This window comes from Helianthus annuus, chromosome 11, assembly GCF_002127325.2.
Source record: "Helianthus annuus cultivar XRQ/B chromosome 11, HanXRQr2.0-SUNRISE, whole genome shotgun sequence".
Lineage (NCBI taxonomy): Eukaryota > Viridiplantae > Streptophyta > Magnoliopsida > Asterales > Asteraceae > Helianthus > Helianthus annuus.
The window spans coordinates 48654139-48679796 of NC_035443.2; the positions used below are offsets into that span (position 1 = coordinate 48654139).

At 34.2% G+C, this 25658-nt stretch overlaps 2 protein-coding genes across 4 annotated transcripts; both read right to left on the reverse strand.

Annotated features, from left to right (window-relative positions):
• Positions 1–562: 562 nt before the first annotated feature.
• LOC110890295 (autophagy-related protein 8C-like) lies at positions 563–1988 on the reverse strand. The gene is made up of 5 exons (XM_022137892.2): positions 1829–1988; positions 1512–1567; positions 1382–1434; positions 951–1069; positions 563–852 (listed from the first exon to the last, which is right to left on the reverse strand). Exons 1-5 carry the CDS (start codon positions 1863–1865, stop codon positions 758–760), a joined length of 360 nt encoding a protein of 119 aa, XP_021993584.1. The 5' UTR covers positions 1866–1988; the 3' UTR covers positions 563–757.
• A 5944-nt stretch (positions 1989–7932) lies between these two features.
• LOC110890294 (probable beta-1,3-galactosyltransferase 2) lies at positions 7933–12688 on the reverse strand. Of its 3 annotated transcripts, none has more exons than XM_022137890.2 (11): positions 12209–12688; positions 11000–11096; positions 10842–10906; positions 10542–10753; positions 9736–9799; positions 9556–9628; positions 9354–9474; positions 8866–8953; positions 8644–8769; positions 8456–8565; positions 7933–8385 (listed from the first exon to the last, which is right to left on the reverse strand). In XM_022137890.2, exons 1-11 carry the CDS (start codon positions 12322–12324, stop codon positions 8237–8239), a joined length of 1221 nt encoding a protein of 406 aa, XP_021993582.1. In that variant the 5' UTR covers positions 12325–12688; the 3' UTR covers positions 7933–8236. The 3 variants fall into 3 exon arrangements, with proteins under 3 accessions (XP_021993582.1, XP_021993583.1, XP_035835140.1); XM_022137891.2 differs by having other exon boundaries at positions 10842–10903; positions 12209–12676; XM_035979247.1 differs by lacking the exon at positions 12209–12688 and adding an exon at positions 11941–12080.
• Between the last annotated feature and the right edge of the window lie 12970 nt (positions 12689–25658).

A 25658-nucleotide genomic window follows, 5' to 3' on the forward strand; every position in this document is an offset into this window, starting at 1 on the left:
ATACAGATCCATCTTCTTTATCCAGGTAATCAAAACAAACAATAATCAACTTTGAGGGTAACCATATGAAGAAGAGGCCAGAGAGGCAGAGAAGACTACGCAAACCCAAACCCACCCAAAATCGAGATCACGTATTCAAGTTGTATCTTATGCATTAAAAGCTCGTACCTAAGATAAATTTACTAAAATGCCCCTAATGTGAGCAGAGGCGAAGGTTAGAAGGGGTCGGGCTGTATGTAGCTTTCATTTGAATCGTCACGGCACAATATGTTATGATTTTGGGTTTCGTACTCAAGCAGTTAATGCGCGAAAGAATAACATATTACAAACTAACTTTTGATAAATATTTTCAAACATGCATTAAAACACCACCTTAAAAGAAGAAAATTGATGTTTCATCTGTGATCCATCACATCTTCATATCAGGCCAAGATGACAACACCACAATAGTCTATACACATCAACGCAATGAAAGCAAGTAACATCTCTTTAATCTAGTAAAACAAGATACCAAAGACGGAAAAAACCTAACAGGAAAACACAGACACACACTAACAGACGATGACAAAACACATGAATCAACAAGAAATAAATACCATTCGTTCATATGCATTCCAACAGGAAACTACCAAGTCAAAGGAAAACAGAAAAGCAGATTGCGGTTTTGAGCTTAATACGAGAACACCATAGTCAAAAGAATGTACATTTTCAAGAAAGCATATTTACATCGTTTATTAAGCTTTCCATATCACCCGCTTCAGCATGCTCCAAACGTGTTCTCCCCACTGTAAGTCATGTACAGGAAACCATCCTCGTCTTTGTTTTCTTCATAGATGGCAGACATCATGGCAGCTATATAATAATTATTAACAACAATAAAACATGAATACGAGTTTAAACAAGCAAATATAAACTTAAAAACTAAAGTGGCTCAAAATATATATATATACCAGTAGGTGGCAGAATGTTCTTCACAAAGATAAAGATGGCTTTTTCAGCACTCAGTTTAATCCTCTTCCTCACCACATAAACAAACTGTCCAACGGTCAGATCAGCAGGGACCAGATATCTGCATCCGTCACACGACGACAAAATTAAGTGTTCCCATAATAACAACATTATTCGTTAAACACCTTTTTTCTTTACAATCTCAACCCGTTTACTTATTAAACATTCCAGGTTATCCAGTTCAGTGAAAAGGGAAACAAAGTCAACCCAACCCCAACTGACCGAACTCATACTATCTTCAAATCGACCCGTTTGACGTATTACCCAACCCACCCATATCGTAATTATTTACCAACAATGCAATAAAAAACAAGAACTTGCAACACATTTATATAAGTTTAAACCGGAACACAAAGAACAGAATCCAACTAACTTCTTCTTGTCTATGTCAGGTATGTCGCTTCTTTCAGCCTTCTCCACAATCACCTGCAATATACCAAACATAAACATCAAACACAAAGCTAAAAGTAATCTACTTAACCCATAACCGAAACATTCAATACCGGAATTCTGTCAGGATACTTCTCCCTGATCCGTGCAGCCTCGGCTTGGCGCCTCTCTGAAACATTTAACATCATTATACCATGATCACAAATACCAACCAATGAAATTGTAACATTAAAGATCAATAGTTACTTTTTCTTTAAGCAAACCCTAATTCAGAGTACATCAAAACCGATCAAGATTGCAGAAAAGGGTCCGATCAAGAACATAGACAATCATATATTCTACTGGAATTATTGTAACAATCGGTGAAACTGAAGCACAAATACGATTGATTATAAAAAGATTATAACTAATAAGAGGTAAGAAAGAGAACCTAGTGGGTGTTCCAGTTTGAAGGAGCTTTTGGCCATTGTGAACGATGAGATTAGGGTTTTGAGAATAGGAAAGAAATATTTGTGGGATCAATTGTGAATTGTGAATTGTGAATTGTGTTGGTCCCTTTATTTTTGATTTCTGGTTTTCTACGATTCTTGATTAGGGTAAGGAGTAAGGAGTACAATGCCCACTAGGCCACAATGGCCCACAATCTCTCCTTATCTACAAAATAATTATATAAAATTAAAGTTTTAATTTGTTTTTTTAAGTATGTTTGGTAAAGCTATGGCTTTAAATTCTAACATTTTATGGGTGGGATAAAACTTTGAACCAATAAGTATTGGGTTCGATTCCTACAATGACGGGTTTTTCTCATATTTATTGGGTTTTTTTTGAATTGGTGTATAGGCATTACTCCTAGTGGAGATGGATATGACTTCTGTCATATTTATTGGGTTTTCTCCTGAACTGATGTATAGGCATTACTCCTAAGGGGGTGCTATTTTTTCAGAAAAAACCTCTCATGTCTGTGCCGCGCAGACTATGCGCAGACGTTTAGCTCTGCAGACCGTTTGTTTTTTAAAAGGCATTTTATTAAAAAAAATGTCTTCAAACCTCTGTTCGTCCTCTTCCCCACGCAGACATGGTCCAATGTCTTCCAACCTCTTCCAACCCTCTCCCCTTTTCCCTTTGTTTATGTGTATATGTGCAGAACCATCAATTTTATCTCTCTCCATCTTCTTCCGATATGAACTATCCTACTACTTTCCTATCGTCAGTTGTTACAAATACTATATTGATGAAACACGGAACTAATTTTAGGGTTAATTAGTTTGGTTTATGTTTCAATCATGAGGGTTAATCTTCTTAATCTTTCCTGAGCTCCGATGTGATCCGATCTTCCTGCAAAACAGCAACACCGTTAGCTCGTTAAGAGGAGAATATGGGGGTTTCCCTCTTAACCAGACTCCGGCGTGAGAATAAGTAACTGCTTTGAGGAAATAAGTGTGTGTGTTAAGAGTGAGAGTAGAGAGAATGGAATGTTTAACCTGTGTGTGGAGGTCTCTATTTATAGCTGGAGAGGTGTAAGAGGAGATGGGCTGATGGGCCTTGGGCCGGAAGGCGACAACCAGGAATATCCTTCTCGTCTCATTGGTATCGACCGTTAATGGTTTCTAGAAGCTCTCCGGTGTCGGCCTTGTGTCCCAGTTGTCGGCCTTGTTGTCCCTATACCATCAGCAGTTGAGTGGAGATCATGGGGCAGTTGTCGCCGCCCCCTGATTGGTGCCACGTAGGCGTCCTTGTGTACTCTATGTCTCCTGCACGTCAGTCGATCGTGGAGCACGATAGAGCACAGCCTGGTGGACGCTGATTGGCTAGTTCTTCTGCCACTCGTACCTTTGGTACTTTCTGAAGTGGTCATGTGTCGTAACTCCTGCGCGACCCTTGTTGTGCACGTAACTAGTCCGCGCAGGGTTATGGGAGTTGAAGGCTCTTATTTAGAGTACCAAGTGTGAAACTGGTGTTATCTCTTGCTTGGGCCTCGCGCGAGGTCAGGTTTTACCTAAGTAGCCCGCGCGGGGTCTGTAGATTGATCAGCTTACTGAGTAAGGAGTATGATCCAGCGCGCGACCTGAATGGTCTGCACGACTTTTTGGGACCATGCCTCTTCATATATGAATAACAACAGATTACAAAGCAACACCTTATGCCTCGTTACTTTTCAACAAGCAAATTCACCAATAATTCCCTCATAAAATCAAAATTGTTACTAAACAATTGATCTAGGGAAAGTATATAGTCACTAAACAGAATTCGCACCTACTCAACACACCAAAGCAAAAGAGCATCAGCAACTAATTTCTGGTTCTTGTATTTTGGGTCAATTGTAGTTTTTTTTCCTCATTTTGTATTCTCAATGCCCTAAAATCAGTTTATGATGAGTGTATGGAGGTGGTTGTGGGTGGCGATGTTGCTTGTGGGTGACGGTGGTAGGTTGTCGGTGAAGGCTGAAGTGGTGGTGGGGGAGGTGGGAGATGGTGGTGGTAGATGAAGCTGAGAGAAATGCTTTGTTTGCAGATGTGGGGTTTTAAAAAGAGGTGAGATAATCAAACACTCTTTTTATTATATTCTGCAGACATTTGGTCCACCTCTTCTCGTGCAGACGTTTGCAGATGTGGTCCACAGACAGCACACCTTTTACATCTGAAAAAACAAACACCACCCTAGTTAGGGTGTTCATCGGGTTTTTTCTTCGGGTTTCGGGTTTTTCGGGTCAGGTTGTTCGGGTTTTTGTCTAGGAAAAATTGACCCGATAACCGGCCCATCTAAAGTTCAGGTTACTTGGTTTTGGATTATTGGGGTTCAGGTTAGTTCGGGTCGGGTTATTCGGTTTTCGGGTTTCGATGTAAAATGAAAAATTAATGTTTTTTTAACAAGATATCATCAAAATTTATATTGCTAGTTTAAAAATATCATCAAAGTTCAAACGTTATTTGCCAATATGTTATTATAATATTTAAAAGTCCCCAAAACTTAATGTTTCATATATTAAAGACTCCAAACCAAAACACTTCTATAAGAAAAAAACAATAAATGTTTGGGTTCTTTTTCGGGTTTCGTGTTTTGGGTTTTTCGGGTCGGGTTGTTCGGGTTTCTCGGGTTCGGGATTTTCGGATATTTGCTAATTCGGGTTGGGGTGGCTTTGAATTCGGGTCGGGTTTTGGCTTGTGGATAAAAATGAACAGCCCTACTCCTAGTGGACATGGATTTGACTCCTGAAATGGTGTATATTGAAGATGGATATGATCAGGTGGTTCCGCTGGTGGCACAATGATACTCTAGTGGTTCGTCAGTGATCCAAATTTGTCGTTCAAAAAAAAGTATGTTTGGTAAAAGTCCTTTTTATTAAACATAAACATGTGGGAGTTCCCTTGTGGATGATGGGGAAGGAATTTAATCGATATCAGTTCAATTTGTTACGTAGGGAGTTTAGTAGGTATTGGTTTGATTTATTACACTACTAGTTAGAATCATGTGTATTACACAGGTTGAAGAAATATATGTTTACATACTAAGTAGGGAAAATGTCACAAAATAGTAACCAAGTTTTAAAAGTGTTCTAGTTAGGTCACTCGTATCGTTTTTATCCCAATTAGATAATTTAACATTCAAATCGAGCCATGTCCTTTTTTCCATGTGTCAAGAAAAAAGTGGAGCATAAGAAGCTCGGGTTGAATTATATTAATATACGAAATTATATTTATTAAAAATAAAAACACTTTAATTACATTAAATACTAAAAAAAAACAAGTTAAAATCCACTTCATCACTCGACGTTCGCATCAAATAAAATGGGAAAAAGAAACAAAAATCCAAATCACTATGGTTACCTATGAAATTGATGAAAAACCCCTTAATTTTAATGAAAAATGAATGTTGAGTGACCTGATTGAAACACTTTTGAAACTTAAGTGACCTAATTGGAACACTTTTAAAACTTGCTTCTAAGTAATAAAAAGTTACATTTTTAAAAACTTGTGCATTGCACGGATATAATAAACACGTGCATTATACAACTTGAATACATATTATGTATTCGGTTAACACACACAGTCGTCATTATTTGTTTTTAAAAAAAAATGAACTTTGATGTACTATATACTTTTTACTACATTTTACTTTGTTTTTTTATTATTAGGTTAGAAACTAATAAGTTATAACATTTTTAATTTGTTTTTTATTTATTAATAGGTTATAAACTTGAGTGTTACATGTGGAATTAATGGAATATTAAATAGTTATTAATAAGCAGTAAAAAAAATATTAAATAAACAAATAAGCGAAAAATAAAATAATAATATATCAATAATCATTGAAATTGATATTAACCAGGGTGGGGTTCGGCTACAAAGTTCAAATTTTCTAAAAAGTGTAAAAAGTCATAAAACGCTATGGTTTCAGCCATAAAAGACACCTAAAACCCACAAATAACAGTGTGAAGACTACTAAAACATCATATTCAAAACATAACAGTCCATAAAAACTTCAAACTCAAAATTGTAGAACTATGAATATAAAACACAACATGCTAATCAATATAAAACACACTAATGTTTGTCATTCGATAATCAGAGCCTTGTCATCCAAAACACAAAACACAACCCACATATATGATGTTTTAGTAATCTTTATTTTGTTAATTGTGGGGTTTTGGTGTGCTTTATAGTTGATATTTTAGTGTTTTGGGACTTTTTACACTTTTTAGAAAATTTAAACTTTGTAGCCAACTCCTAGCCTATATATATTCTCTAATATAATAGTGATCATCAATTACTTTAAACTAATATTTGTAATGATAACATCCTCTTTATAATCAAGGTAGTTTTCGCGGGAGGAGTCATTCTGTCCTTTGACATAAGTAAGGTTAGGTTTGACGTCATAATACGCCCCGTCTGCGGTATGCGCATATAATGTATATATGTGTGGGCGTTCGGGGGCAAAAGTGAAAGTACACTAATTTTAACATTATTTTACTAATTTCGTAAAAATAACGTTAAAAGAGGAGGATGGTTAATCATGCATCATGTAGTGGCGTTGATAGCCGAAAGACAAGGGAGTACATGTACTAATCGGCAGTTGCCTCAATTGGTGAGTGTTATGTGCCTTATGTCCAAGGCTTGATGCAAAACTACTATCGAGCCGGGGGTCTCACTGGAAGCAGTCTCTCTATTCCTACGGGGTAGAGGTAAGGCTGTCTACATCTTACCCTCCTCATACCCTACCTTAACTTTACTATTGGTGGGATTTACGATGATGATGATGATGATGATGATACCCTCCTGAGACCCTACAAATAACTTTTGTTATGAGTAGGATTATACTACATTTAAGGCTGAGATCATCTTTGTAATTTCTTTCTAATCTTTGCAGGGATCACAACTCTTCGGGTAGAGATCACATATACAACTTCTTCGGGTAGAGATCACATATACAACTTCTCTATAATTTTGACAGAAGTAATCTTCTCTCTAATAAAGATAGAAATCATTATTACAATTTCTTCCTAATGTTTGTAGATATGACTAGGGATGAGCATTTGAGACTTGGTACCGATATCATATTGGTATCGAAATTTTTTCAGTATCGATTCGGTACCCACTTTTTGACGTTTTCAATATCGGTATTTTCGGTTCAGTACTGGTATTTTACCGAATTTTACAAACAAATACCAGTACCGTACTTACCAAACATTTTCGGTACTGGTAACGGTACCCATATTTGCCGATTTTCGGTACCCATACCCGTACCGAGCTCATCCCTAAATATGACAATTATTCTCTACAAAAATGTAGAGATCATATTTACAACTTCTTTCATTAGTAAAGAATATTATATTTTGTACAAGGAAACACTTATTTTCTTACTAATCTATGATTTCGTTTGCTAAGCCAGAAAATGTTTAAAGATCTAGAAATCATATGGAAATGTATAAAGTTGAATGATAAAGCATGCAAGAGGATGGTTCAAGTATGGGTGCAAGGTTGCTTTAATTAAAAAAAGGACAGCTTTGGTAAGTGTTGTCAAGGGACAAGTATAATTGTGTTCATATGGAGCTTGATCTTAATTTTGATGAATGCTCAAGTTGTATGTATGTTGTTTTAGAGTTAATTACTGTTTTCGTCCCCGTGGTTTGTCAAAAATCACTATTTCAGTCCATTAGTTTAAAAATTGTGATTTCAGTCCCCGTGGTTTCACTTTCGTAACCATTTCAGTCCCTGTGGTTTCACTTTCGTAACCATTTCAATCCATTATTCTGTTAAGTACAGGGACTGAAATGGTTACAAGGTGGACTGAAATGGTTATGAAAGTGAAACCACAGGGACTGAAATCGCAATTTTTAAACTAATGGACTGAAATAGTGATTTCTGACAAACCACAGGGACGAAAACAGTAATTAACTCGTTGTTTTATTTTCAATCATAGGCACATTAGTGTTTGTATTTACATTTACATTTAAATAGTATGTTTATATTAATATTATGAGAAGAGAAATAGAATTGAAAACTCATGGATTTAAAAAAAAAAAAAAAAGGTTACAAACATCACAAGACAATGGCATCTTTTGATTTGATGGAATTAAAAATACCTCATATTACACATCTATCTGCCTTTAAGACTACCACATATAACATGTTATGGTATGTAACAAAAACATATATACCATCTACTCATGAGTCATGAAATAAAAAAGAAATCCATGGCTACTTCTTCCTCACCTATAACAGAACAGAACCCTCATTCATCTTACCATCAAACTCGCCATTTTTATACAAACATTTATTTAGTGTAAATAAAAAAAATTAGATGGATGCTATATGTTTTCTGTTTTGATCAACACCGTTGATCAGAAAGACGCGCTCCAAAGAGCATCTTCACCTTCCCCGCACCGCCTGTGCACCTCCTTGATCCGGTCAGCTGACCGGCAAATGCCGCTACAGCTCCAGTCAAAAGAAGCCACACATATGTTCCCTGCTTGAGCCTTCCACTCACAGTCTGCAACCATATACAATATTAGTTTTTTTTTACAAAATTAAAAATGAAAAAAAAAATGTTTGGAAATTACCAGGTGGTGTCCCACAACATAGCCTTCTATCGTCGATGTGCTCTACGTCAAGTCCAATGAACCATGAGCCCAATGATACATCTTCGTTCACATACTTGTGTAACACGTTTCTAAAAAGATTCACAGTTATAGACGATTATAAAAGTTACGGGCTGTTTTCACACAAGTTGTAGTTAAGTAATACTTACTGGTTTATCGATATATAAGTGGCTAAATCTTTTGAGATGGCATATAGTTGTCCTGTAGCGTGCCGGAAATACTTGTTTCCTTCCTCACCAAATTTCCAGTGCTCGGGCTCGTGATATCTCACTCCTCTGTTAGCAAAACAGTCAATGGTCGAAAGTCAAACTCAAGATAGATAAAAATAACACTGAGAGTCAAGCAAGAAGAGGCGAAGAGCTATGGCTTACTTGTGAGCGAGTACGGGTCCAGATTTCATGCATCCGATGTACACACGTGGGTTCGATCGATGTTTGGCTAAAGTTGCTCCGAGTGTAGCTGCAACCGTGACCATTATAGGTTATTTTTGTATTCTTTCTAAACAAGACTTAAGTTTTAATTATGGGAGTGGAGGTGGCAAATCGAATGTCGGGCAGGTGGGGTCGACCCAAACATGTTACGGATGAAACATGTTAGTACATGTTAAAACGGGTCGGGTCGGGTTGACCCAAACACTTTTGTCAATGTCTTCAAATTTTGCAAACAATTAATGTGCTAATATAAATTAAAAAAAAAAAAAAAACTATATAACTGCAATAAAGGGGAAAATTACGAGTGAAGTGATTTAAGAGGTTGTGTGCATTTTCAACCCGTTTTACTGATTTGTCCTGCTAGAGATATAATATTGACTAATAACTAAGAGAAAACATAAAACCGAAACGGGCTTGTATAAACATACCTATATTTACATGTACATCATCATCAACCTTGACATAGAAATCTGCATCCCATAAAGCAACAGCGGTAGTAAAATACGTTTTTGTTTTGGCTGATAATTCAAGGTAACCTTCGATATGCTCCTGCTCATATATCGTTCTTGTAAACAAGACTATACAGATCACAATTCAAAAACGATAACAAAAAGATTGTATTATTTTTACCAATCTCAGAAAATCTCCATGCTTTCTGTCTTCTGCTTCAATAGCTCTATCAAGGATACCACCAGAAGTTGCACTGCGATAACAAAGTCAAAAGGTCAACACAATCAGCTCCTTTAGAGTTTATATTCTAGTGTTTAATTTAATGCATAGTAAGAAAATGGTGAAAAAGGAGATATCTACCCGTGACCTATGACAAATCGCATAATGATACCCTTTTCTTCCTCCAATTTCCTTAGTTTATCACCTGGAATTTGTAAAATAAAAGAGAATTCAAGATTTAAATAGAATAAAGATCAAGTCACTTTTAAGCTATAAGAGGTGGAATTCTTAACCCATTTATTTAGTAAGGGTCAGTTCAGATTATGTTTTGCTCTAACGAATCAAAATTCAAGAAAAAAGTAGAAAAGAAAAAGATTAGAGGGAACCGGGGAAGTGACGAAAAGGGATAAATAAGTCAAAAAGAGTCGAACGTCAACCAAAGTGTATTTTTAATGCATAAAACTTCATAAATCAGTATATTCAAAAAAATTTAGATTAAACTAAATTAACATAAACTTATTCATCATAATTTATTAAAAAATCCAAAATTTTGGAAAATAATTGTTACAAAAATTTATTTGGATCAACCCACCTTGCCCCATGCAGTTTCGACTAGAACCAAAATGAAATGTTTTGACACAAACAATGTTTTATCGGTCAAACGTGTAAAACTAAAAAGATTATCTTAGAAGGAAAACAAGTCAAATGGGTCGAAAATCATTGAAGTTTATTGTTAACTCATAAATCGTTTTATTCAAAAAAAAAAAATTAGATAAATTTTTAAAGGATATAGTTTTTGTTATTATATCTGTCACTCTCAAAACTATTTCAAATAAAAGATCTTTGGGTAAAAGCGTCTCAGGTTAACCAATCCGACTCATACTAAAGAGTAAAGGTTACACTTCTAATCATGTGCATTAGCTAAAAAATACAGAAACAAGAACAACCTTGAGGCATCCAAGTAGCCCGTACAGAGTCTCTTCTCTTCCGGCTGCTAAAAGCCGTATTAATCCCCACAACCATTAAATATTTTCTTTTCTTAACGGGCTCTGGTAGCATTAAATCATCAGATACCGGGGAGCCCGTAAGTATAGAATCTTGCAACGCTCTTGCAGCTGCTAACTCCATCTCCAAGTTTGAAATTGTTTTATCTAATGTTCTAAATCCATTAAATCAAGAAAATATAAGTGAACTTTCAAAAGTTAAAACACATTAATCATGGATGAAATATGGAAAACGAAGCTTACTGGACGGCGTTACGTGTTTCTGAAACTTCACGGATTATATCTTTGGAGTCCCTCCTTACACCCTTCTAACAAGAACATAAAATATCAAAAGGTAATTAATATCAGGATATGAAGATACAATAAAAAAGAATTAATGTGCGTATCACTTGGTTACTCACCAATTTTGGGTCACAACCATCTGAAACTAACCGACTTTGGGCATCTTCAGTTCCGGTCGGTATCGATAGGCCTTTAGCTTCGGGATCTGGCCACATTCTAGCACCATAATAAAATCAAACCAAATTTTAGTCATTTAAGGTTTTTGAAAAAAAAAACGATTTAAGAATGTAATTGTAAAAACAATATTATATGTATTATACAACTTTATTCCGCTTTCTTCCATGTATGTTATGCAACCTTTATTCATCCTTCGAAGAGAGAATGAAGGGTATTTTAGGAACTTTATATGTACATGCTCCAAGATTAGCTAAAAACCATCATTATGCAAAAACAAAAACTTTTTGGACCACACCAATCAACTGGTAATACACCAAAAACATAGTGTCTTGAAACCGGAAATGTACGAACTTTAATGGGAATATCAGTCAACTTTGACGATGGAAGTGATAAAGTAGCACCGGATCGTAACCACTCAATTTATCTTTGAGCAGAAATATGGATTCTAATGTAGGTTGATTCGTCTTAAATAGCTGAATTTCAGAATTTTTTCAATCAATAATCCGATATTTTTTTTAACTAAAATCTGGGAAGGCAAAAAGCAGTTCAAACCCACATCAAGATCGGTAAAATTCTAAAGATTCAAGAATTTCTAGAAAACATATCAACTCTAACTGCACTAAATCCTCTAATCAACTCTTCAATAACCCTAAAGTTCATCCAAATCCTAATCAAGATCGGTAAGATTTACAAGATTCATGATTTTACCTCCAAACCCATATCAAGATCAGTAAAAGTTACAAACTTTAAGAACTTATCAGACAAAAATCAACTCTTCAAGAACCCTAAAGTTCATCCAAACCCTTATCAAGATCAGTAAGATTTGCAAGATCAAATCAATAAATTTATCCAAACCCATATCAAGATCAGTAAAATTTATAACCTTTAAGAACTTATGGAACACAAATCAACTCATCAAGAACCCTAAAGTTCATCCATTCCAAACCCTTATCAAGATCAGCAAGATTTACAATACCAAATCAACAAGATTCAAGAACTTCAACTCTTCAAGCAACTATATCCATAATAACTCAACACCCATTAAATTAACTACCAAAAAGCAACACATTAGTACCTAATGATTCCAACACAAACCCTCAAATCTCTTTTTCAAATAGTGGGTGGGGTCAGAAAAAGAAAGATAAGAAAACCTGTCTGTGAAGAGCAATCCAGCAAAGAAACAACCAGCACACAAGAACAAAGTCAATTTCTTTGACACTAAACGCCTTGAATTTGATTCAGACCCTCCTCTGTTCTTCCAAGACATTATCAAGAATCTTTTATAATTTGTAACACCACTGAAGAAATTAATCAACTTGAGGTCAAACCCATGTCAGAAATGGAGTCAACTCAACACCCAATTTGGCAATTAGATCAAAGAAGTGTGTTGTTGTTGACTTTAAAGTTCAATCTGCAGGTTAGTTAAGGCTGCAGAACCCTAGATCAAGATTATGTACAGTGGAATAAAAAAGATAAGATTTTGATCTGAAAATGTAACAAAATGTGAGATTTTAAGTTGAAAAGTGTTGATATGATTTGTTGGATTATGAGTGTAGGTGTGAATGTGTGTCTTAGAATTTGGGGAAGGTGAAGATGGTTGATTGCAGGTGTTGTGGCGCGGTGGAATATCTGTCACAAAGTGAAAGTGAAAGTGCTTCTAACAAAAAAATGGAATATAATATTAATTAGTTGTAATTATTAAATATTATAGTTAATAGTTAATTGCAGTTATAGTACCATTTATATATTTTATACCAGCTCATATAAAATAATTAATTTGCATATCTCGTAATTTGCAAAGAAAATGTCGGTAGGAATATAAAATTTTAAGAATTGAAATATATTTTTGTAGGATGGAACAACTTAACGTATTTGTCTTTACCCAAAAAATAAAAAACTTAACGTATTTGGTAAAAAAAATGGTTATGAGTGACTTGCGAAGTTGAGAACCTTCATACCCTTCTTCATCTTGTGTTTGCATACAACAAATGTCGGTGTCATAGTTGGAACCGATATGGGTTCGAACAAGTCAATACATATTCAATATTAACTTGATTCTTGCGAGCACTATTGTTAGTTAAAACTATCAAGCAACCTCATTCATGAGAATATAATTACACAACACCATAAACCTCCTCCTACACACTATGAGACCATTGATTTTAAGCTCACAACATATTAGACTAGTTACATAAGCTAATTCAAAGGTATTTTTTACTAGTTTAAGTTGGTGGGTTGAGATCCTTTACAAACAGTGCTAACTGTAAGAACCGTAAGAACAGATCTGAACCATGGATAGTTTAAATCAAGGGTTGGGGTTGATTATAAATAAAACCCTTATAATTAAAAATTAGTACTAACAAGTTAGGGGTAATTTCGGAAAATTGCTAGTCATTTGACCATTTTAAATTAAATACAAATTCCACCAAGGTTTTTTAAACTAAAATAACTTTTATGTACTTCATTATTTTTTTTTAAAAAAAATATATACACCATAAAATCAAGTATTTTTTTATATTTAATATGAGTACCATATTGCTATACCTTTTTTATTTATAAAAGTAACTTTTAAAAAAAGTTACCAAAAGTTGTTTTATAATTGTGCTGATAATGTACTGATTATGTGTTAATTACAATATAATACAAGCAAACACCAAAATTAGATTTAATCAGCACATCTGATGTGCTGATAATGGAGAACGATTGAAAATGTTGTGCTAATGTCATTTATGTTGATAATGGAGAACGATTGAGGACGATGTGCTGATAATGGAGAACAATTAAGGATGTTATGCTAATTATATAGTATTGTGCTGATTATATTTTTTGTGGTGGTTTCTACAGGTTGGTTCGATCATGGAGAGTTACTATATCATGGATATGTTAAAAAATTCAAACTTTGATTTGAATTAAACTTGCATGGATTTAGGGATGTTCTAATAATTATTTTTAATTAGTTATAAATAAATATGGTGAAAAGGTCTAAATTACCCCTAAACTAATTTTTTATTGGGGGACACTTGTCAATTATGTGTTGGTTCTTACGGTTCTTACGGTTCTTACAAACATAAGTGTTTGTATTTATCTCATTCCTTAAGTTGGTATCAATACCAAGTTGCTTCAAACCCTAGTTGCCACCATAGGCCATGTCTCGCTTAAGAAGACATGATATACATTTGTAAATCCAACACATAGTGTATAATTTATTGACTCCCACAATAAGCACTCATAATCGTCGTTCGAAATCCTAGCCACCACCATAGGTGGCTCATGTCGTTGGAAACCCAAAGAAACCCTAGCAAAAACAACGTGCTCTCATCAAGGTTTAGTAGTAGCAACCATATGTTATCTGGAACCTTAGCCGCCACCACGAGCCGCTAGGAACCCCTAGTAGAAATAAATTGCTCTCATCATGTCACCATGGTTTAGTGGTAGAAACAACTTATCTTTTTTAAATGAAACCCAAGTCATTATCACATATCACCCATAAATAATGTTACACACCTTACTAAGATAACATGCTCTAACCAAGGTTTAGTAGCAGAAACAACATGATCTCCGGGAACCTAGCAACAACCGTAGGTCGCGTCTAACCATACCTTAGAAGAAACAACCTGCGATGTTTAGAAACAAGAGCATGCTCGACAAAACCCCATCTGTCACTACATGCCATGTATTACAATAGTCATAGTAGCATATCAGTTGTATTTGACAGGTGATTGAAACTCCACAAGTCTTTGTTTCGCTTCTCACTTGCCCCCACTTGACGTCGTTGAATCTCCCCCATAAAACAAAAAATAACACTAATTATTATTTTTTATTGAACTATGCCTCTCTCATCGCCATCTGTTCCCGGACCTAATTCAAAGTCCCAAAAAGAGTTCATAAAACACATAAAAGGTAGAAAAAGGTATCTTCAAATTCTAGGCTACATGTCGTCCACTGACATTAATTTGCAGGGTAATATTAATCTACTTATATAATTATCATATCTAGAAGATTTTTTTTTTTTTTTGAAAAGTAAATTTCATTCAAAAACGGGCCGGACCTCAAAACAAGGACCGCCGAAAAAGCAAAACGAATTACATCACGTCAAGAGGATATTTACACCACACATTCCACTCTACACCTTTTATTTTTGTTCTATTTCGAAACCAAAAATACGACGTCATTTTTATGCTTTCCAAAACTTCAACAGGACGACGTCGCACGCCTTTGAAAATTCTCATATTGTGCTCATTCAAAATAGTCCACAATGTAGTAATAATAATGCCCCGCAAAACGTATCTAGAACTCTTCGACGCCGCTTGTGAATTAGCTATCTCCAAAAAATCATTTACATCGAAAGCAAAAATAGGAGTAAGACGGCACCAATATTGTATCCGCGACCATATTTCTTCAGCAAAGGTGCAGCCAATGAATAGATGATTAACTGTTTCCTCTTCTAGAAGATATTCAAAGTACCCTATGAACAATTGAACTAAAAAATTAGTTCACAACTACTGAAATTAATTGGTTTAGGTTTAAGAAAATGTAGCACTTATGTATTATGTAAACCAATTAACAATTAACCATTCATGAAAGACTCGATATTTGAACAATTGTCTACATGAGATGTTGAGTTCGGAATTTGACATATATTAATTTTGGTATATTTAGCTTCAGGATTCGAAGTGAACATATATTTTTGTGAACTATGTGTTCACTAGTAAAAGATTTTAATGCATATAATATCTGTTTTACTTTTCATAAATAGTTAAAGTTAGACAAATCAAATTTGATTACTAAAGGTTCTTTCAGATGTATTTTATATGTGTATCATCACAATCATCATCATCATTGTTGTGAGGATCGGGCCCCACCACATTCTCGTTCGCTTGCATATGAAAATCTGGACATCCAACAAACCAAATAGATGTAACATTCCGTACTTTTGTACTTTCTAATTTTGGAAACTTGTAATTCATATTTAATTTTCACATTTGTAATCTGAGACTTCGATCACAAAGGAAATCCATGTTTTTTTATACACACGTTACATTCATACTGAATTGTTATTCAATCAATCAATAAATACGCGTTTATACACAAAACCGAGACTTGAAATAATATCAAAACATCAACCATATATGCATCATACTTATACCATTGTCAAATACACCTTGATACCTAAAAACAAGTTAAAATACAAGTTTATGGCATAAAATAACCTAAAAACCAAGTGTAGGGGCCAAAAGTGAACAAAAACAAAAGTTTTGGAAAGATAGCCCGTCGCGCCATGCGGCGGAGAGCCTTTGATGGTCGTGTGGCGCGAGGAGGCTCAATTCGCAGCAGGTTTTTCTTGCTCTCGGGTTGGTCGCTTTTTACACCTACTTTCACCCCCCCAATCACCTTCCAACCTTCTTAAAACCTAAACCCTAATCCCCTACTATAAAACTAAGCCTCCCACACCTCATTTTGACTTTCCACACTCTTAACCACTCCCAAAACACTCTTAATCTTCAAGAATCTTTACAACTTTGAGCAGAAAGTTCTAAGTGTTCAAATGAGAGTTCAACTCACTTCCTTCTTCATTTCTTCTTGTTTTCTTCTTTCATTCCACTTGGACAACCTCTATGAATGTTTCCACAAGTTTACCATGGTAAAGTAAGATGGAACATCACCATATTTGTGGTCTAAAGTGAGATTTAAAATTTTGTTTTGTTAAACTTTTAACTACTTCAACTTTTACTTGTTTTTCTTGGATGAACTTGTACCAAACCTTGTCCCCAACTAATCTACATGTTATGGGGCTTGAGTTGAGGTGTTTTTCCAGAAATTTTGAGGTTCAAACATCTCCTAACAATCAACCTAAGTCTCTAAAACAACTTCTAAGTAACAAAGTGAACAAGACTACACCAAGTCTCCAAACACTTGGTTGTTTAAGTGATTTAGATGATTGTTATCTAAGTGGCTTCCTAGAAACCAACATGAATCAACCACACCTCATCTCCAACATTTTCCATGTTGGGTATGAACACCTCTTGGTTGCCCTCATTTGGCCACTTAAGCAAAATTTAGTTACTTGTACATTCTTATTCTTATTCATGATCAACTGAAATCATCAACTAAGTTGATGATTTTGTGTTTTGGTGAATCCATATAATGAGATTAAATGGATGGAATTCATCCTACCTCCTTGCATGACCACTATATGGTACTCTATAATACTTAAAGACGATTATACATACTATATAACTATATCCAACAAACCAAATCTTAACACCAGCCAAACTCATGGTTGAATGTTAGGCATTATGGTAAATACTATCTTGGATTAAGATTCCCCATACTTGGACTTCCAATGCCCGAAATAGTGCCCATGAAAAATACATGAACATGGTGTCCCATTTGAGTGTTTGAACAGGATAACTTTTATGTAACTTCATACTAAGAGGGTGTTTGGGATTACGTTTTAAAGTGATTATTTTTTATTATTGCGTTTGTAAAACATAAATAATCTAAAAAAGTGTTTGGATGAAAAAGTGATTATCTGCCTCCAAAACACAGTTTTGGAGAAGCATGTACCTACATGCTTTTTCAAAACGCAGCTTTGAAAACGCAAAATCTATTTTGAAAACGCATAATCTATTTTGAAAACGCAACACCAAACACCCCCTAAGTTACAACCACATAAAAATTCCTAATCCAATCCGTCATACTTACACGCCTTGTTTATCCTTGTAGGATAACTCAGCGTTCCTAGACTCTCAAACCCACCAACTCACTTACATGGAACTTCTATGCAAACCAAGAGTATACATGACCCCCTTTTTATTTTAACACACTTTGGGTGCAAAATATATATATATATATATATATATATATATATATATATATATATATATATATATATATATATGTGTGTGTGTGTGTGTGTGTGTGTGCGTGTGTGTGTGTGTGTATATATAAATTATCAAATTCACACTTACACAATCAATCACATGATACAATCAACAAATCCATTTATACATGCTAATGTGATGTACTTTAGGATTCTTACATGCTAGAAGCCATTCTTGCACAATACTTATGATTAACTTCATGAACCTTAGCATGTATAGCGCTATAGGAGTAGCACACCGCCCTTAGGAATGGTCTATGTTAAGCAATCAATCGTATAACGGTCTTGTTCGCTTCAGTGACACGATTATGCAATGTAGATACAATTGGTTTGACATCTATTTGTTGCATGCTAGTTTATGTAATTTATGCCTTAGTATTGTAACACCCAAAAAACGGGTTTGTTAATTAAACTAAATTAACCGGGAATGAGCGGGTAAAATACCGTTAGTGGTAAAAGTTAACCCAGTAAACATTAGGATTTAAATAAATAAACCTAATGTTAAATAAAAGGCGAACAAATGCTTTTAGTAAATAAAGTTTATAAAGGCACGGGCTACAGGGACATAATTTAAGTCGGGTAGTGGCATTCCCGAACTTAGTACATAGGATTATCATGTCCTTCGATAATTTACGAGAGATAGGCAACTAGAAATATAACCTAGTTGTAAACTATAATTTGCAAGAACTAACAATGGGAGGGACTAAAATTGCCAAATCAGAAACAAATATCTTTAAAATAAAATAAACACCAAAAACACACACTTGTGTGTGTGTTTGGTCGATCCAGGAGAAAAAGGGGGCAAACCCTCAAGGAGCTGAAATCATCAAATTGAAAGAGGAATCAAGCCTCAAATTCCTGCATGAATGTAAATTATTGATCACCTAGACTAGGGGATTATAAGGTATATTGTAAAACTTGATTTCATCAATTTTGTGTGAAGAAGAACTTGGAGGTGATAGCCTTGAGTTCAAAATTATTGTTAGTTTGATGAAACTGATGATGTATTTGTGTTGATGATCACTATACTTGCTAGTATAGATGAAATACTTGAACAATTTAGAGACTAGGTCAAGTTTTCATACATGACATAAAGTGGTTTTTATGGTAGAATGAAATTGTTGTTATAGTGATGCCAAAGCGTGCATATCGTCTTCATATTTACAAGAAAATATGAGATACTTGGCTAAATTGATGTTTGGATTAAAGTCCATGTATATGGTGAAATGGGTTTTTTAAGATAATAATAAATCCCCAAATTCTAGTATGATAATTTGAGGGATTAGCTTTGATGATTGAAAGTCTTGTTAACTTGATGTTAATAATTGTGTAAACTTGACGAATTGAAAGAAATAAGGTAAATTTGGTTAAGGAAGTTAGCCAGATTGGTGGCCTAAAAATGATGCCCACTAAGTGTTAGATAAAATGCCTAATGAGTTTTATTAAACTTGCTAGTGCATATATATATACAACGACAGTTTGACTTTTTAAAAGTCAAACCGGCCTATAACGAAATCGAATACGAAATATGGTAGAAAAGTCCATAAGGATGATGGTCATGGTATTGATGAATAATCTAACTATCTTATGGATATTGTATTATAGTTTGACTCTTGACGAGCTAGTTGGAAGCTTGGAGAAGAATGGGTCAAACGGGTCGAAGGCGCGAAAAAACATGAACGGACTTAAGGTAAGTAAAGCTTACACCTTTCTGGTAGAACACCTACTTGTTGTATTTGTTATGAACAAGGTAAATCGGTAATTTAAATATGATGTTCCGACGCGAAATGATACGGGTCGAAATAAGTAAAAATGGTAAAAAGGGGCAAAACGGTAATTCGATCATGTGATGACCGAATAAACAAAGAGTTTGGGAAAAGATACCTTATGGTGTAAACCATAATGGGTAACAAGAGCGAAATGGTAATTTTGGTCACGAGTTGGCGAAAAAATAATAGTTTTGAAAAAAACACTCTATGGCGTAAGCCATGATGGGTCGAAGGAATTAAGAAACCAACTTAAGTAATATGATCATACGGTGTAAACCGAAACGGTTTAAATGGTGAGATGGTAAATAGATACCATCTCATAATGATAAAATGGTCATTTATGCCAAACGGGTTAAATGGTGATGTCATCACCATTTGACATTAATAACTAATGATCGATTGTCGAGTTTTGTGCTCACAGGGATATGGCGTAAGGTTCGCATTGCTATTAATTAGTAATTATTAGTGCAAGGTATTTAAACGTGTCAATGCTATGACCCGAGCCAAGTATGTGTAATGAGTCAATATCTCATTGAGGACTTAAGGTTCGATGAGAGTTAAACGAAGTCACGAATGAACATTGGGTTACCTAAAGTAGGTAAATCTAATAATCTAAATTGTAGACATTCCGTTCTTAGAAACATGATGATTTTAAATAAGATTATGGTTAAAACGTACAAAATTGATCAAAACATGCTATTGAAAGTCCTTCGTCGTAAAAAAAGGGGCTAAAGTTGACCAAAACGCTCTTAAATAATAAACCGGGTAAACAACCTTAAGGTGGTTCAAATATGAGTTTTATAACTTGTACAAATCCTTCCGGTAGTCTAAAATGGAAGTCTTGAACCATTTTGGCTTAATGCTACATTATGGGTTAATTTCGTAAAAGTGACATAATGAGGGTAGAATGGGTATATAACGATTTTTTCTATAATAATCCATCACAATAGAAGTTGTGATGATAGATGAATAAAGATCATTAAACAGGAATGAGAGATATGAAGGGTTGTGGATAATTTAAGCTTAAAGTGCTTAAATCTCATAACGCGTCAAAATAAAAATACACATAAACCGGGTAATGGTTGCGTAATTCATAAAAGTTATGAATCCGGGTTAAAGATTTTAGGTTAAATATGTAGGCCATTGTTTTACGGTCATTTAGAAACAAGTTTGAAGCGAAATGGACGAGTATTCGCGAAGTTACGGGGAATTTTGTAAAAATGACCAAAAACTGAAAAATCTGCAACTAGGCTGCAGCATAACCTACAGTCACCAACCATAACCTACGGTTGGAGCTGGCTGAACAAATCAGAAATCATGTACCGTAAGCTACGGTCTAGAACCGTAGCTTACGGCGGGTAATTGTAAAATTGGTTGTTTTCATCGTATTGAGCTTTCGGGCCTAGCTAGTTAGTTATAGATTTCATATAACTAACGTATATCACGATTTATCATATATAGGTAATAATTGGAGCACCGGATGACGATCAAACTCAACGAAGAACCGAACACGACCAAGTTAAAGCTTCTGCACTTTGTTTTGTTATTACGAAACGAATCAATGATAACATGTTGAATTGTTTAATTTTTATAAAGTTTTTAATAAACTCGTTTTATCATACAAAGTGTAATCACATATAAATTCTTTTATATGTGAAATATTCTGCAAATTTCGGTTTATTAATTAAGGGTCTTACAAGTATACATTTTATGCCATGTTTGGATTGAATCAAATTTATTAATTAAGGGTCTTACATGTTTGGATTGAATCAAATTTATTAATTAAGGGTCTTACAAGTATACACTTTATGTGTTGATCGTTACTCTAATATATATTGGAGGAAATTGATGACTAAGACGTCTCAAGAAATCTATTAGGATGGACTTAGAAACACCCTATTTAAATTTATGTTTCACTTGTTGTGTTTCTTGTTTCCAAACGATGTACCTTGAATTTTAACTATCAATGAAATTCGAATTATTAAATTATTGTCATTTATAAAAAGTTGTGATGTTTTGAGCAATCCAGCTCGTCTCACTCTGATATTACCGTCATCGGTTGGGGTGTGACAATAGATGGGACAAAATGACACTTCCAATGCACACGACAACCACGTCCTCATCCGCTGCCATTTAAAACGCAACGTTGGAGGTGCTCTTATTGTGCCTTTTCTTTCGCCACTTTATATTTCTTTTCTTTAGTCTCATAAAACAAACTAGGTAAGAAGTAAAAAAAAGATAAAAATTACAAATATAACTTTATAATATATAGAAAAAAACCATAAATGTTTACAAAAAAAATTGAAAGGATAAAGTCATAAAACCCTTTTTACAAAAGGTAGAAAAACATAATAAAACCAAAAAAAATAATGTTAATTTGAAAAGAAGGATGAAAAGCATAATAAAATCCAAAACGTTTGATTATGTTGAGTGAGGGAATTGGGGAAGTGAGTTTATGAAAAATAAAAACAAAAAACAAAAATATTTAGTAATAACCGAAGGAGTATATGCAAGGACTACCGACATAATTAACAAAAGTAGGTAAAATTATTATGTTTGTAAATATGTCAAGACTAACACACACATAGATTAATGGTTGAGATGTTATTTGATTACTGACAAAAAAAAGTTGTAAAAAGCAAACATGAGATCGTTGTTGAATTTTTCTAATTAGTCGTGTCCCATATTCTGTCGGTCTAGACCGATTTTAGTGTTTAATCCTAATCAGTAACTAAATTTATAAATGGATAAAGGCGGATTCACTCTTTATAGTTGATACTTTAAGATTAAAAATAGTGGAAGAAAGTACATTATCGACACCTAATATTTATTGTCATCATTATGTTCATAGATCTAGCTTTGTGAGTCGTGAACGTGGGTTGCACGTGCACGGCTTGTTGTAATGTTGTTTGGTGTTGGTAATCACTTTTTGGGCTCAATAGACCAGCTTGGGCTTTGGTGGTTTGGACAACTTATTGTAAATATATGATATGTTATACATTTTGTTGCATTAATCTTAGTTTACTTATGTTAAGCATTCAATAGTGTAATGTAATTTGTTTGTATCTTACAATGTTAAAAGAACTTATTTAGGGTATGTTTGGCTAAGCTTTTTGAAACAACTTATTGACTTATTGGCTTTTTGAAAAAGTCAGTATGGAGTGACTTATTGACTTATTGGTTTTTCCCCTCACATACACTCTCATTACCAAACATTATTTTGCAGCTTATCACTTTTTAAAAAGCCAATAAGTCAATAAGTTGTTTCAAAAAGTTTAGCCAAACATGCCCTTAATATATATGTTAATAAAAGTTATAGTTCCATCTATTATATTATAGAATATCTTCTCACAAATAATCAAATTATGCAACCAAGCCTTCAAGTAATGATCATGTCAAATTACGGTTGTTAAAATAGAGCTCGAAGTTCTAAAAATTCGCGGAAATAGCTCGCTTGAAATTGAATTTGTTGTAAATGAGTCAACTCGGTTTGTAAACAAGCCAAATTCGAGTTGACCCTTAACTCGGCTCGTGAATGACCTAAGTCCCTAGCCAAAGCCCACACTGGACGCAACAAGCTTGTGAATGTCTTCTATATAGTGGGTGGGGTGGGCAAAATTCACTCCAAACTAATTGAACTTGCAGACCGGCCAAAACCATCCTGATGACATCATTAACGGTCATGTATTCGCTTTACATATATTGAGATTTCTTCTCTGACCTAGAACGGTCCAATCCATCTATAGTGATCATAATACATTGCAATCTAATGTAAATTTTCGCTTGAGATTTCTTCTCTGACCTAGACCGGTCCAATCCATCTATAGTAATCAATAATACATTGCAATCTAAGGTAAATTTCCGCAAAGCTTACGTGATATTAGACTATCAACTCTATATCCCCTCTAGCCGTCGCCAACCAAATTTTCACAAACCCAACAGGAGGAAGTTAGTTAACCACTTTATCATTAGGACAACAACTTCAAGGTTATGTATATGCTAATTATGACATCACTGAACTTGTTAAATATGTTTTTTAGTAGTACGAAACACCATGACTTGGTGTCATGGATTGCTATGAACGGCCTGTATTTCACATTGTTATGCCCATGATGTCATCAATGAAGATAACCATTTAGATAGAAAAATTAGAGATTATAATAGGGGAAAAAGTAGAAAGCCTACAGGTAGAGTCGAGAGTTCAATTGGAAAATAAATATAAAGAAAAAATGTCACCTTACACAATTATAATTTCATAGGATTTTTAACGAGTCAACATGTGAATTCTTAAATAAAATGGGACAATAAATTTGGCTAGTTAGATATTAAAGAAGTTAGAAGTATATAAACAAAATAGATCACCAGATCCAACCAGTGTAGAGCAATTTAGCGATATGATTTCTTTTATTTTTAAAGTATGTGTATATATGTTATATCTCAATTATCGGCATACACTATTTTTGTCATCTATGTATTTTGGTATATTTTATATATATATTTGGGAAATTGGCCTATAATAATCTCACATATACCTTATTGGTCATTAATAATCCCACCTCAGAATATTCCTCCCACTAGTCCCACCTTTCACCTATTTTTCCTACAATGGTCCCCCGTTAAAAAAAAAAAAAAAACTTAACGGAGTTAAGCTTTTTTCCAAATTACAAACAGATTTTTAGGGCTTTTGATTAGAACGACGATACGAGTCCATTGATGTAAAACTTGCCTCGAAACGGTGCTCCAAACGATGAAAACGGCGCTTCTATTCAGGTGTTTAAATTTCCAATTAACCAAAATCAAGTCACTTGGAGCACCATTTCGAAGTAAGTTTTATATCAATGGACTCGTATCATCGTTCTGATCAAAAGCCCTAAAAAATTTGTTTGTAATTTGGAAAAAAGCTTAACTCCGTTAAGTTTTTTTTTTAATGAGGGACCACTGTAAGAAAAATAAGTGAAAGGTGGGACTGGTGGGGGGAATATTCTGAGGTGGGATTATTAATGGCCAATAAGGTTTAGGTGAGATTATTACAGGCCAATTCCCCTATATATTTTAGTATTTTATTTATATACATTATAGTTATTTGATATATCTTTATAGTGATGATGTTAAATTTAATTGATTAATAGTTACTAGATAGATATCCAGTTAGTTTTGGCCAGGTATACCCAACGGGTAATTTTAAAAATTAATGGGTTTACCCATAACGGATGAGTAATTAACCGATAGAAACCTGACGGGTTTTAGAACAGATTTGGAATAAGCTTATATAATCAAGTTTAAGGTTGAGATTACCTAATCCCGTCCCAAACCTGATCCATTACCATCCCTCCTCTTTAGTCTTGACCAACCAAACCATTCCAATCACCAAGTTACATACCATCCCTAACGGTGGCTCTGAGTTCATGAGAAATTACAGTCAGGTTAAAAACATTGTGTCATTTGGTTTAAAATGAAAATGAACAGTTGTTATAAATACTTGCAATTTATAACACCCAAAAAAATCAAAATAAAATCATTAGAACTTCAAGACTAAAGATTATAAAATTCAAGTGGTGTGATGACACATGATCATAAACATTGTTTTTTTTTTCTTTTCTTTTTTTAATATTAATGATGACAAAGCAAGATGGCAACTTGACTACCAACTTGTCATACTTTTGTATCTAATCAATATTCACTACTTACTAAATAAATAACATTTAAAAATAAAAAATATAACAATAATCATTTTCAAAAATATTTATATTAGCAGTTTATTTATATCAATAATATTGAACTTTACATATTATTTATGATAGTTTTACGTGTTCATAGCTATGGCTATAGATTTAAAACATATCTAACATGAAAACCACCGTGTAAATACATAAATATATTATTGTTCTTGTGATTTGTTTTCTACATTATTCACCTAAAATGAGTATATTCTAGAAAAAAAACATCCTT